General features: G+C 17.3%; 1 protein-coding gene across 1 annotated transcript; it reads left to right on the forward strand.

Annotated features, from left to right (window-relative positions):
• The first annotated feature begins 1486 nt into the window (after positions 1 to 1486).
• Rep (Rab escort protein) lies at positions 1487 to 11977 on the forward strand. The gene is given in 12 exon segments (NM_001278330.1): positions 1487 to 1532; positions 1638 to 1695; positions 1763 to 1829; positions 5889 to 6083; positions 6153 to 6336; positions 6866 to 7103; positions 7767 to 7989; positions 8088 to 8294; positions 8865 to 8989; positions 9066 to 9226; positions 9720 to 9896; positions 9987 to 11977. Coding segments are annotated over 11 exon segments (1794 nt in total). The 5' UTR covers positions 1487 to 1532; positions 1638 to 1646; the 3' UTR covers positions 10155 to 11977.
• Positions 11978 to 14364: the final 2387 nt, after the last annotated feature.

Genomic DNA, 14364 nt, shown 5'->3' on the forward strand with positions numbered 1-14364 from the left:
GCATATTTTACGAAAAAATATATATATACATTGATATAGACAAATCATATTATTGTAATTATAATGGTTTAAAGAATTAAGAACTAATTTTTTAAAAATTAATGTTTAATAAATGTTTAATAAAAGAATTTTTATAAATTTATATAAATATAATATACATATATTACATTTAATATAAAATAATTTCTATTTATTATTAAAAAAAATATGGTAATATATTTGATTATTTTTTATATATAGATGGAAATTAAAAATAGTAATATAATATAAAATTAAAAAATAAATTCTTGAATATAATTAAATATTTTATATAATATTATAATTTATAAAAAAACATTAATTATTAACATAATTTTAATGTTTTCATTTTTTAAAATTTAACAGTTTTATTCTATAAATTTTATAAATATTTTATTTTTCATGTAATTTAATTTTTTTATTTAAAATATTTATTTAATATAATTTTATTAATTTCATTAATATTTTTAATATTTTTTAAATCATTATATATTTTAAAAGGAGCTACATTAATAGTAATAGTAATGAAATATGGAACTAGCGTTGGATTTCTTTATTCAATCATATTTTTGTACAAATCTTAAACTTATAGATTCATATATAAATATTCCATGTATAAATATGACTTAAATTGGAGTAAAAATAATAAAGAAAATATGATATTATATGTAAAAAATAAGCAATTACGTATTTTCTGATTTATCTATAAATAATTTTTAAATAATTATTAATAATAGTATAACATATATAAAAAATTATAAAAAATGACAAAAGTAACAATCAAAATAAAATAAGTCCAAAATATATATTGAACTAAAAAATTGCATCTTTAAACTTTTACCAAAATAGTAATTGTGTTAGGAATACAATTTCATATGTTTTATCTTATCCTCAAACTTTGCATAAGAAATAAATTTATTAAAATGATTCTATTTTGTAATTAATAATAATGATGAATAAATAATTTTTTTCTAGATACATGTATATTACAATTCTTACAATCTTTTTTTAAACTAAAATAAATTATAAGAAAATAATTACAAATTAAATATTATCAATATTTTAATTTAATTTTTTTGAAATATTTAATATTTAAATTATAATTAAAAAAGCATTATTTAAAATTATAAGAGTAAAACAAAAATTAATACATAATAAAATAAAATATATTTAAAATTTAATAACGATTAAATTACATTTTGTAAATATTTATACATTGCTTTAAAAATAAAAATTTCTCACTTTGTCTACATGTAATATCATGTAGATAATTTTATTATGCTTTTAAAATTATCTAAATTCATATCTGTAAGTATATATAGTTTAAGGTACAAACTACCAATAGCAGTAATATCTAGTTATTTTGTCTTTCGAGACTAAATTCTGACGAATCAGCATTGAGTTCAGTTAGAGTCTATAGCGTCCTATTCTGTCAAATTGGAGTTTTGAGATTGTCGTGAAACAGTGAAAGTTCGGAGCGAAAGCGAAACGACGGGAGTGGCCCTTCACTCAATGTAATTGACGGAATTCATTAGAAATGAATTGATTTCTTAATCATTCTTTCACTGAATAGTAAAACTATTTGTGTTCACAATCCTACATTCTATTGCAATTTACAGCTGGAAGCCATGGAAGACTATCTACCAAATGAATATGATGTCGTCGTCGTAGGGACGGGTATTGATTTTTACAATATATGTCTTATTTATTTTCTTGCTTTTTTATAACTATTTATTAATTTTAGGTATGACGGAATCTATTGTCGCAGCAGCTGCAAGTAGAATCGGTAAAAAGGTCCTTCACCTAGACAGGTATGTCAAATTTTCTTTCTTCTTATTCGTTTTCATTCTTTTACTTTTTTATTTTTTAATTTTTTTTCTAATTTCATTGCTTCTTGCTCAATTACTTTTTGGTTTTATATATTTTTTTTCCATATGCTTATATTTTCTCGTAATTTTTAAATTTTGCTTATTTCTTATTTCATTCTGTTCCATATTGTATTATTAAAGATAACATATGTATATATATGTGTGTATATATAATATATATATATATATATATATATATATATATATATATATATATAATATATATATATTATTACATTATATATTATTTTTTTATTTATTCAATTCAAATATAAAATAAAAATATGAAAACTTGTAAATAAATGTATCTTTTTATTAAATATTTAATTCTTTATTGAACAAAAATAACATTTTTTCACATTAGAGCAATTACATTCAAATAAATTAAAAATATTTGATATTAAAAATTAACTAAAAAGTTAAATTTTATATCCAGTTAATATTAAAGAATTAATATATGTAATTCTTTAATATTAATTTAAAAAATTTTATAATTTTGAAATTTTTATATTATTTAAATAATAATTTTGTTTTTAAGTTGTTTAATTTTATATTATTTAATTATGTATTGATAATTATAAATATTTCAATATTTCAATAAATAAATATATATATATATATATATATATATATATCTTATGTAGTTATGTAATTATTTTCTATTTTAGAAATTGGAAGTGAAATTTTTTCTTACATTTTTCAATATAATATATATTATCTAATTATTTTTTAATTTTGTTTGTGTTTTTTTTTATTTTTGTAATTTTAAATGAAGTATAGTACTTTTAATTATTTTATTATTAATAAAATCATTTAAATAATTTAAATAAATAAATATGATTAAATCAAAATATATTTTCCAAATAAATTATTTTTTGTAAATAAAATTATAAATATATGTTCATTATGAACAAATAACATCTATGCATAAGCACTTTATTTTCTTTTAACTTATAAATATATATTACCTTCTTTAAATAAAATATTTTATTTATTTTTTAAAATATATTTATATGATAATATATTCTTTTAACATAAAAAAATTATCATTTAAAAAAACAAAAAATTCATATGAAATCTATAATTTATTTGTTTTAATAATCAAATTTTTTAAATTTTTGAAATGATAGATAAGATATTTTAAATATATTTCTTTAAAAAGAGTATGTTTGGAAATAATTTATGTTAATTATTATATTAAGAAATGATAAAAATATTAAATTATAATATTTGGTTATAAGAACAAATAGAATTAAAAGAATACTTTTAATTTAAATTCTTTATATACCTAGTTTTATATATTTTCTAAAATTAAAGTTTTTTTTATTTTTTAAAATTAAATCTAAAAAAAATTACATATATTCAGATTTTCTTTATGAAGAATATTTATTTATTCTTTTAAAAAATAAAATATGTACTTATAAGTCATTATATCAAAAAACTCAAATAAATAATATTTATGAATTTATTTAATTGTAAACTTCAAATTGTCAATTGAATTCAATAATTCATTTTCTATTTTTTTTTTTTTTAATTTTTAAATAAATATAATATTTGTGTATACTTTTGATAATATAGTATATATGGAATATGATAATATTCAAATATAATATTTAAATAATTCAATAAATTCAATATTCAAATAATATAAATAATATTTAAATCATATTTTGAATATCTCATTATTTAGAATGTATTTAAAAAAACTGAAAATTTATATATATATATATATATAATCAAAATTACAAATATAGTAACGATAGCATTAAAAATAAAATGGAAATGATAATTAATAAAATATTAAATAAATTTACATTTATGAAAAAATATATAATATGTATATGTATATATAAAATAAAAAGCTATTTATTCCAATTTTATGTAGAATCTATTTTTTTAAAATCAGAAATCCAGGAATTAAGAACAATAATATATATAATTTAATATTTTTTATTTATTAAAATAATTTATAAAGTATACTAATAAAGTTATTCTTTCTTATGGAATATTTTGTATATAAATTTTAGCTTTTATATTGGAACACTTCTTTTTATTATATTTTTATATAAAAAAGATTAATTAAAAATTTACTTTTTTTGTTATTTAAATAAAGAAATAATTAATTTTTAAATTTCATTTTAAATTATTTTATTTTAAATTTCAAATTTTCATTTTTAAATTTATTTAAGTTACATAAAATTAAGAAATTTTATCTATATTTAAAATTGAAATTATAAAAAAAATTATATATATTGTAATATTAATATTTATATTGTATATATTATTATATATTATTAATATTAATATTTATTTAAATATTTTTTTAAAAATATAAAAATGTTTATATAAAAAAAACATTTTTTGGTTTTGTAAAATTTATTGTGAACGTGAAAAAAAATATTAAATTTAATTATAAATTTGTATTTTATGAATTATTTTTTACATATAAAGAATAAAAATGGATATACAATATATATAATATTATTTAAAAAATGGAGATAATCTTGAAATCTGAAAAAGATTAAAAAATATATTTATATTTTTCTTTTTAGTTCTATTTATTTTAATTTCTTTTTTATATTTTCAAATTTTTAGTATTAAAATGAATTTAGTTTTATAAAAATAATTATTAAATAATATTACAAAATTTAATATACTTGAACATAATTAATTTGTATGTAAATGTTATAATAAATACAATGATGTACAAGTATTTTTTAAAATTTATATTTTATAATTATAAGTCATAAAAATCGAATTATTCATATTTGCTATACAAAATATTTTATTCAAAAGTTATGTGAAAATATAAAATATAAAATATATTTTGATTTTTATTGTTGAACAAATATAGAACATATGAAAAATTACCTTTATATTTTTAAATAAAATCACATAATTTTGAATGCGTTAATTAATACTTTTTTTTTCTTATTTTTAAAAAAAGTATTAATTTATTTTCAACTAAATTAATACTAATAATTAAAAACTAAACTAAGAACTAACTAAGAACTAACTAAGAACTAAATTAATATAGAAGATTTTTTATTTTTTTTATTTTTTTTTATAAGATAAGTTTTAAATTATTTAAATTAAAATATGAATTGAATTAAAATAGGAATTGATTATTATCTGTATTGACTTATAGATATTAATCTAATCATTCAACCAATTGATATTGATATGAACAGTCGATGTTAGATTTTTATGATGCTATAATGTATAATCAAAAATTATATAATTATATAAATTATATAAATAAGAATTTTTTTTAAAATTAGCGAAATTGTATCTTCAAAAAATTAGATTAAAACAGAACTTTAAAAAAGAAAATAAATTAAAAAAAAATTAATCATTTTCTACTGAAATTGCAAAAAATATATTATTCAGAAATTAAATTAATCTTCATATATTTTTTAATATGCAATTATAAAAAAGCTGTAATATATTATCAAATTATATTCTTGTATCCTATAAAATTTTTTTATGCAATAAATAATTTACATTCATAGTTATTTAAAATTTCATAACTATATATTATATACTATATATTATCTTTTTATTACAAAAACAAGAATTTAATATACTATTAATTGTTTTATTCTAATTAAACTAAAACTAAGGAGCAATAAATATAAACAATAAACATATGTTAAAAATTTTTTTAAATACTACTAGAATATTATAATTAAGAATATTATAATAATACTAGAATATTTTTTTTTCTTAATTTGTTACAAGACATGGTTATTTATTCATGAAACTTTCAATTATTATTTGTTTATTCTTATGATAATTTAAATTCATAAAAAATAAACACTTCTATAAAGAACTTTATTTCTTTTAGAATTTCTTTTGAGAAATACAATATTAATATTATTTATTGTGTTCGAAATTTAAAATACAATATTATATAATCATTATATCTTATTCTATATATAATATTTTTCATTTTAATTAATTAAAATTTTAAATAAATAATTATTTTTTATTTATTCATAGTGATGAATATTATGGTGGCCTATGGGCAACATTTAATTTTGATGGTCTACAGAAATGGATAGAGGACCTAAAAGTTTCCAAAAATAATACTAAATATGTATCTGAAGTAGATTTAGAATCTGAAGAAAAGTTTTTAGAAACTAGTAATGAATATTCGACTGTTGAAAATATTGAGGAAACTTGGTATATTTCAAAGTAAGTTTTCTTTTTACTTTCATGTATACATGTGTTCTATTTTTTTATTTAATTATATTTTTATTATAGTGATGCTGATCTACCAGTAGTGTCTTCAAAAGATACTCAAACAGATAGTATTGGAGATGGTAGTAGTAGTGGTGATGAAAAAGCAGATGACGATAAAGTTGAAAAAAAAGAAAATGTAAAACAATGGAGTATAGATCGTATAAGAAAAGAATACAGGAAGTTTAATATTGACTTAGCACCAAAGGTAAAAATATTTTTTAAAATTTATTATATTAATATTACATTTTATATTTATTATTATATATTATTATTGGTTATTCATTTGTTTACATTTAATTTAGTAAATTTTGTACATTAAATTAATTAAAGAAAAAAAATATATTATCTTATATATTTTTATGAAGTAATAGAAAGTATATATATTTTTATAAAGTAATAGAAAAATGTATGCTTTTATACTAAAAAATATTTAAAAAATATTAAAAATACTAGAAATAAAAATACTAAAAATAATAGAAGTTACATTAATTTTTTAAATTCCATTAATTAAAATTTTATTTTAATAGTGAAATGAGACTTCTAAAAAAATTTAATATTGTTAGTAGCGATATTATCAAAATTAAGAAAAGTTAAATAAAAATATTTATTATTTTTTATTTTTCATATTATGATATTTGATATATTTTATTTAAATCAAAATTTGCAATGTTATTCTTTATAATTATATAAAAATTTATTAGTTAATTGATTTTAATATTATTTATTTATAACAGTTGTTATTTGCACGAGGTGAATTAGTTGAGCTTTTAATCTCCAGTAATATTGCTCGCTATGCGGAATTTCGCGCAGTATCCAGAGTAGCTACATTCATGGATGGGAAACTGACACAAGTACCTTGCTCAAGAGCTGATGTATTTGCAAATAAAACTGTTAGTGTTATTGAGAAAAGAATGTTAATGCAACTGCTCACTTCATGCATGGAACAAGGAGCTGATAGTCCAGAATTCGATGGTAATCTCTTATTTTTTTTATTTTCAATTTAAATTAATTTTGTAATATAGATATAATGATAATATTTTGTTTTATTTTGAAAGATATTATTTTATTTAAATTATTTATAATAATACATGATTTAGTAATAAAAAAAATTTAATAATCACTTCTTTTCAAATGCAATATTTTTTTATCAAAGAAAAATTATCAAATTTAAAATAATAAATTGCATAAAAATGTATCATATTAGTGCATATTGAAAGAATGAATTGGAATAATTTAATTTGATCAATTCAAAATATTAAATTTTTATTCATGAATTATTATTAAATACAACTGATATTTTAATCATTTGTTGTAACAATAACATAATTTGCAATTTTAAATTAATACAGAAAGAAAAATTTTTATGTATTTTATAATGAACATTTTCTCTAAAATCCCAAACAAATAACAATTTATATATTTAATTACAATTAATATAATATATTATAATTTTATTATGATATTATAATATTATATTAATATATTAATAATTAATAATTAATTAATATATATTAATATATATTAATTATATATTAATATATATTAATATATATTATTATATTAATAATTAATTAATATATTATAAATAATATAATCATATTTTCTTTACTTTAATTGAGATGTATTTATTAACAGGATTTCGTGATAAAACCTTCTTAGAATATTTAAACACAAAAAATTTAACACCAATTGTACAACATTATGTTGTTCAAGCAATTGCTATGGCTACTGAAAAAACTTCCTGTAGAGATGGTGTGAATCGCACAAAACATTTTTTGAATAGTCTTGGACGATATGGAAATACACCCTTTCTTTGGCCTATGTATGGTAGTGGTGAATTACCTCAATGTTTTTGCAGGTATAATTATTATATTTTTTAGTATAATAATTATCATTATAATATATGATATGTAAATTATAAATAATAAAAAATATTTTTATTGTTATTATTTATAGATTATGTGCAGTATTTGGAGGAGTTTATTGTCTAAAGAGACAACTTGATGGTATAGTAATACATAAAAACAAATGCAAAGCTATCATTAGTGGTAAACAAAGAATAAGTTTGGAACACTTAGTTGTTGGTCAAGGCCATTTGCCACCAGAAGTTGTAGCTTCTGAAGGAGATCAACGAATATCACGTGGAATCTTCATTACTGACAGGTGTTTATTAGTATTAGTATTAGTATTTATATTAGTATTTATAGTATTAGTATTAGTATTTATTAAGAAAAGTAAAAAAAAAAAAATTATATTAGATTTATTATATCTACATTATGAACACTAAAAATTATTACGATTTATATTTACTAATAATATAAACACAATTGTTCACAAATCTAGTTAATACAAAAATAATTATTTATAATTAGAAAAAATAAGATTTAATGAATTTATATATGCATATATATGCATTGTCAGCTGTCCTTAATGACGATTGCATATAGACATATATGTTATAAATGCACATATAAATAGAATTTGATATAATAATTCAAAAGTTTTTTTGCGAATAATTCATAAAACTAAAGTCATTATATCTAACAAAAAAGTTATTTAAGATCATGTTTGACAATATATTAAAAAATCATTCAAATCAAAATCAAAATCATTATTACATCAAAGATAGCTAAATGTTAAAAAGATTTATAAATAAATTCATAATAATAAATATAAATATTTAAAATTTTTTTTTTGTGTAAAATTTTTTTTATAAAATTATGTTTATTTTAGGTCAATTATGCAAGGTGAAAAGGAAAATTTGACACTTTTATATTATCCTCCAGAACAACCTGATCAAGAACCTGTTACATTGATTGAATTGGGACCATCTACAAATGCTTGCCCTCAAGGATTGTGTATGTAAATTTATTATGCCTATGAATATTTATATATTATTAAATTTTAAGAATTCATCAATTTATTTTTAAATAGTTATGGTTCATATGACATGTAAACAAACAACAAATGCAAAAGAAGACTTGGCCTATGTTGTCAATAAATTTTTAAAAGCAGAACCTCTTGATCCATTAGCTATTCGTTCATCTATTCATAGCCATACACAAACTGTTTCTCCAGATAAAAGACATCTCCAGGTATATTATTTATAAATAAATCATATATTTTAAATTTATTTTTATATAGAATTTATTATTAAACATTTATTATATTATTTATTTACAATATATTCAATATAATTTTTGAAATAGAAATAATTAATATATATTTTCAAATTTTTAGAAATGTAATAAAAATTATATTATTGAACTTATGTTATAAAATTATTTTAGAAATATTTTAAAACCATAAAACAAATTAATATAAAAGAAATTTAAAAATAATATAAAAAAATTTAAATTTAAATTTTAATTTTCTAAGATAAATATAAATATAAATATAAATTAAGATATAAAAATATAAATTTGGATTTAATTTATTAAAAATTATTGTATAATTCTTAGAAAATATTTATTTTATTTATTTTTTTACAAAATAGTTTTAATTTTAAAAAATAGATAAAAATTTCTTATATTTTTTTGTTATATTCTTTAAATTAAAATTAAAAAATTTATTTTTCATATAACACAGGAAGGTGATCAAGATGGCAGAGAAGAATCTACAGAAAACCCAAAACCTCAAGTTTTATGGTCATTATATTTAAATTTACCTGCAAGTGATATTAAGTTGAATGATTCTACGCCTAGTAATCTTCATCTGTGTTCAGGTCCAGATTTAGAACTTGATTTCGATTTTGCTGTTAATCAGGTTAATTTTTTTTAAATTATAATTTAATTTATTTTACAATATTTTTAATTATATTAGTATTTATTATTATGAATTTTTAAATTTCTTAAGGCGAAGAGCATCTTTCAATCTATGTATCCTGATCAAGATTTCCTTCCTCGTGCACCTGATCCAGAAGAAATCGTTCTTGAAGGAGAAGAAACACCAGGACCGAAATTTGAGGGAGATACAGAGGCTGAAGAAAAACAGGATGTCGAGAAACCAGAGAAAGAGGATTAAATAATCTTTTTTCGTCTTTTCATCTTGAAAACACGAGCCAGCTCCCTTAGCCGCACACCTCTTTCTATCCAAAGTTACATGCGCCTTCTTTCGTTTGAAAGTCGAAAAAGCTTTATTCGAATAATTAACGAACAAATTTTTGCAAAAAATTAAATTGTCAATTATCTAGATTGTGAATATTTATGCTAATTCATATTTTTATGAATATAATTAAAGAAGTGGAACTTAAACAATTGTTTCATCCACTAAGTATTATAAGAAATAATTTACTTTAAATATTGTATATATTTTTTTATATATTATGTGTATTCTCTACATCTTTATATTTTTAAATTTTCTATAAATGCATAAAAATTCGCAAGCTAGTCTTCTAATTATGTCTGTAAGTGCTAGATATTATATGATGTAATTTTATATAATTTAAATAATTATTTAAATTAAAGAAATTATTTTATTTATTTCAATATAATTATGTAAATTTGTTTTACCTAGCACTCTTTGTAAATGAGATTGTTTAAAGTATTTTTATTTTTTTGAATAATATTTATTCAAATAATTTAAAATTTGTTCGTAGATTTTCGAATAAAATTTCACTTGATAGGCGCTCAAGTCTGCGTTACACTCGCTCTTTTATTAAATTACGGATCAATTGGCCGAAAGCATTAGTTTTTCTTTCTTCCTTTTCTGGTCACACAAATTTGTTTTACAATATTAAGTTTCGAGGAAGTGAAATGTAGTTTTATAATAATACATAAGAGAGATGTGGAAGAACTCTGAAATGAAGAATGAGTAATATTTGTAAACTAATTCTTCATTAAATTATATTATATTTAATAATAATTAAAGAAATTACATATGAAATTTTAATAATTTATAAATATAATTGATTTATAATTTAATCGTAAATAATAATATTGATATAATTTAATATCGATTATGTTTATAAGTTATAAATTTGTAAAATATAATGAAAAAAATAATTATTTTAATAAAAATTTCATTAATTTTATTTTTTCTGGTCACAAAAATATAAAAAAATACATAATTCCACGTTTCTCTATTATATCAATATAAAATAAAAGATATTCTAATGTCTTTTATCAGATTATTAATACGTATTATACATCACATTAGTATTTATTACTCATTATATTGCATAGCATAGTTTACTCATTATATATTGTTAGCGTAAGAACAAATTTAAACTGCGAAAATCAATCGTTCCTCGACTATTTATTTATTTTTTGAATTATTTAATTATTATAATTTGTTTTAATAATTACTATCATGTAATTTTTATTAGATTTCAATATTTTCTCAATTTTAATTGTAATAACTTTTTATTTGAACAATATTACATCAATTTTATATTATTATTATTATTACTTTTATATACATACACTATGATTTTCTAAATAATTTTCATTATTATTTGTTTATTAAAATTTAAATTTAGTTTTCTTATTTGTTTCATTAATTTGAACTTCATCTAAATAATTCAATCCAATATTAATTTAAAATATTTAATATTAATTTTTATTTAATTTCTTATTTTATATTTTTTAGAAACTTTTTTTTTAAATAATCATATTTTTAATACTTTTATAAGTTAATGAAATAATGAAAGAAAAGAAGAACTGCTATCGGCTAGTTCCACCCGTACATTATAAAAATTTTTAGACACATTGATCGTAGGGCGGCTTGGATGTCAGAAGTGATAATCTTTTTCTCGCCGTTACTGCTTCGATGTGCGTGCATTTATTTGCATTTAACTGATACGCCGTATTCAGCATTGAAATACAGTAAACTGATACGAACTGAAATATAGTTTATTTTACCAAACATATCTCCTGGAAAAATAACATTAATTTGAATTTTGAAAGGAATTTCTTTTTTTTTCTATTTATAATAAATTAAATTATAAAATATTTGATTTAATTAATTTAATATTAACAAAAATCAAAATATAAATTTAACAATTTTATCTTTTAAATAGAATTTTTTATTTTGAAAAAGTTCATTAATGAAACATATTTTGTATTATTTTTGCATCATATTTTAATTTTGAAAATAAAATTTCTTTTATATGAATAAATCCTTTCAAAATTCAACTTTCTACTTTCTACTTTCTTTTCTGTGATTTTTAAATAAGGAGATAAATTTTGTATTCTTATTCTTTATTATTTTTTATTATATTAATATTTTGCTTTTTGATATTATTTTTCTTTTATTATATGATAGAAAATAAATGTTTGTTATTTCATATATTGTATATGATTTATATATATATATACACACATAATCTATTAAAATAATATATTCTATAGAATTTAGATTACTTTTTGTTATTATTTTTTGTGTTTTTTTAATTATCTTACTAAAAAAAAAGCGTAAATTAATATAAAAGAAATTATATTCAATAATAAAATAAAACAATTTTTTTTTATTTATTAATTATTTATGTATAATCTACCAAATAACAATATTTAGCATTGATTATGGTAATTGATATATATATTTAAAAGTGAATATATATTTGTATATCATTTATTAATTTGCGTTACTAAAGAATAATTGAAGAAAAAGATTTTTTATATTTTTTAGAAAAGCCATACGAGAATAATATACTATTCCCTATATCATTAAAAGTTCAATTTTTTTGTGGTAAATTTCTACAGGAGAAGAATTTATAATACTATTTTTATTATTATTATTAAATTAGACAAAGGTATATACATGACAATGCAATTCAACGGAAATTTAATCATGTAATTTATCTTTGTCTAATGTAATATAGTAATATGGTAATAGTAAGATAATGTGATGTCCATATTATGTATTCTTATTTTGCGGAAATTCACTGTACAAGAATTGAACCATTTTTAATAGTAGAGGACTTAATATATCATATTTATTCAATAATTCTATCAGACATTGAAACATATTTAGTAATAATGAAAATAATGTAAAGTCTGCGCTTGGCAACTATGCTTTATTGCTAGTTAATTTTTTTCTTTCTATTATTTTCAAAAATCAAAGTGTGATGTCAGACTCTGAAAATCTAAAGTCTCATTTGATAACCATGTTTTCTCTTTCTTTCATTCTATGTCTACTTATATATTATTAATATAAACTTAAAATATTTATAATTCGTTAATTAAAGTCTTACGTATGAACTTTTTTCATCATGTAAAATCTTTTCTTTTTCCTTTACATTTTTTATTATATACAATCATTTCATTATATGCAATTTATTATATACATTATATACATTTTATTATATACAATCTTTTGCAATTTTTTTTGTTTTTTGTTTTGTTTTGTTTAGTTTAGCAATATATATGTCTTTAATGTCTTATAATGATATATATTATATTTTTCTTTTATAATTGAAAATCTTATACTGATTCAATTTTCTGATTTAATATTTATTTTAATTTTTCTAATTCTTGTTTTGTTTTTTGTCAATTGTCAAAAATTCAATTATTATTTTCTTGTGTTTTCTATAACTATGGAGCTAAGAAAAAATAAGGAAATAATGCAAATACACAGTATAATATTAAATTAAAAAATGCCAAAATATATATATATACATAAATAAGATGTGATATGATAATAATGAAAAAAGAAATAAAAAAAGATATAAGAATAAATGTAAATTATAAGAAAAATTAATATGATTTTGAATTATGTGAGAGTATTTAAAGAAAAAAAAAAAAAAAGAATTAATCAAGAAAAAATATAAAAATTAAAAAAGCAGAAGTGAGAGGAAATAGTAGATAAAGAGATCTACTAAAAGGTAAGATCAGGTTATAACTATAAAATCACTCAAAAAAATTTTAAAAAAATATCAAAAAAAATTGAGAAACTAATGGATAAAAAATATAGAAATAACAAGAAAGAAAATTGAATATGCGAAATCTGAAGTTCAAGAGATTTTATTATTATACATTTATTATTATCATAATAAAGTTGTTTGATTATATATGCCTATTATATTATATATATATATTTTAATATGAAAGAAAAAATTTATATATATTTTTAAATTGCAAAATTGAAAATATAAATAAAAATTTTTAATATTTAAAATCTTATTTGTAAATTATCTTTTACAATGTAAAATAATTGCCAAATATTATAAACCTAATGCTATAATTATATATATATATATATATATATATATATATATATATATATATATATATAT

This window comes from Apis mellifera, linkage group LG9, assembly GCF_003254395.2.
Source record: "Apis mellifera strain DH4 linkage group LG9, Amel_HAv3.1, whole genome shotgun sequence".
Classification (NCBI taxonomy): Eukaryota; Metazoa; Arthropoda; class Insecta; order Hymenoptera; family Apidae; genus Apis; species Apis mellifera.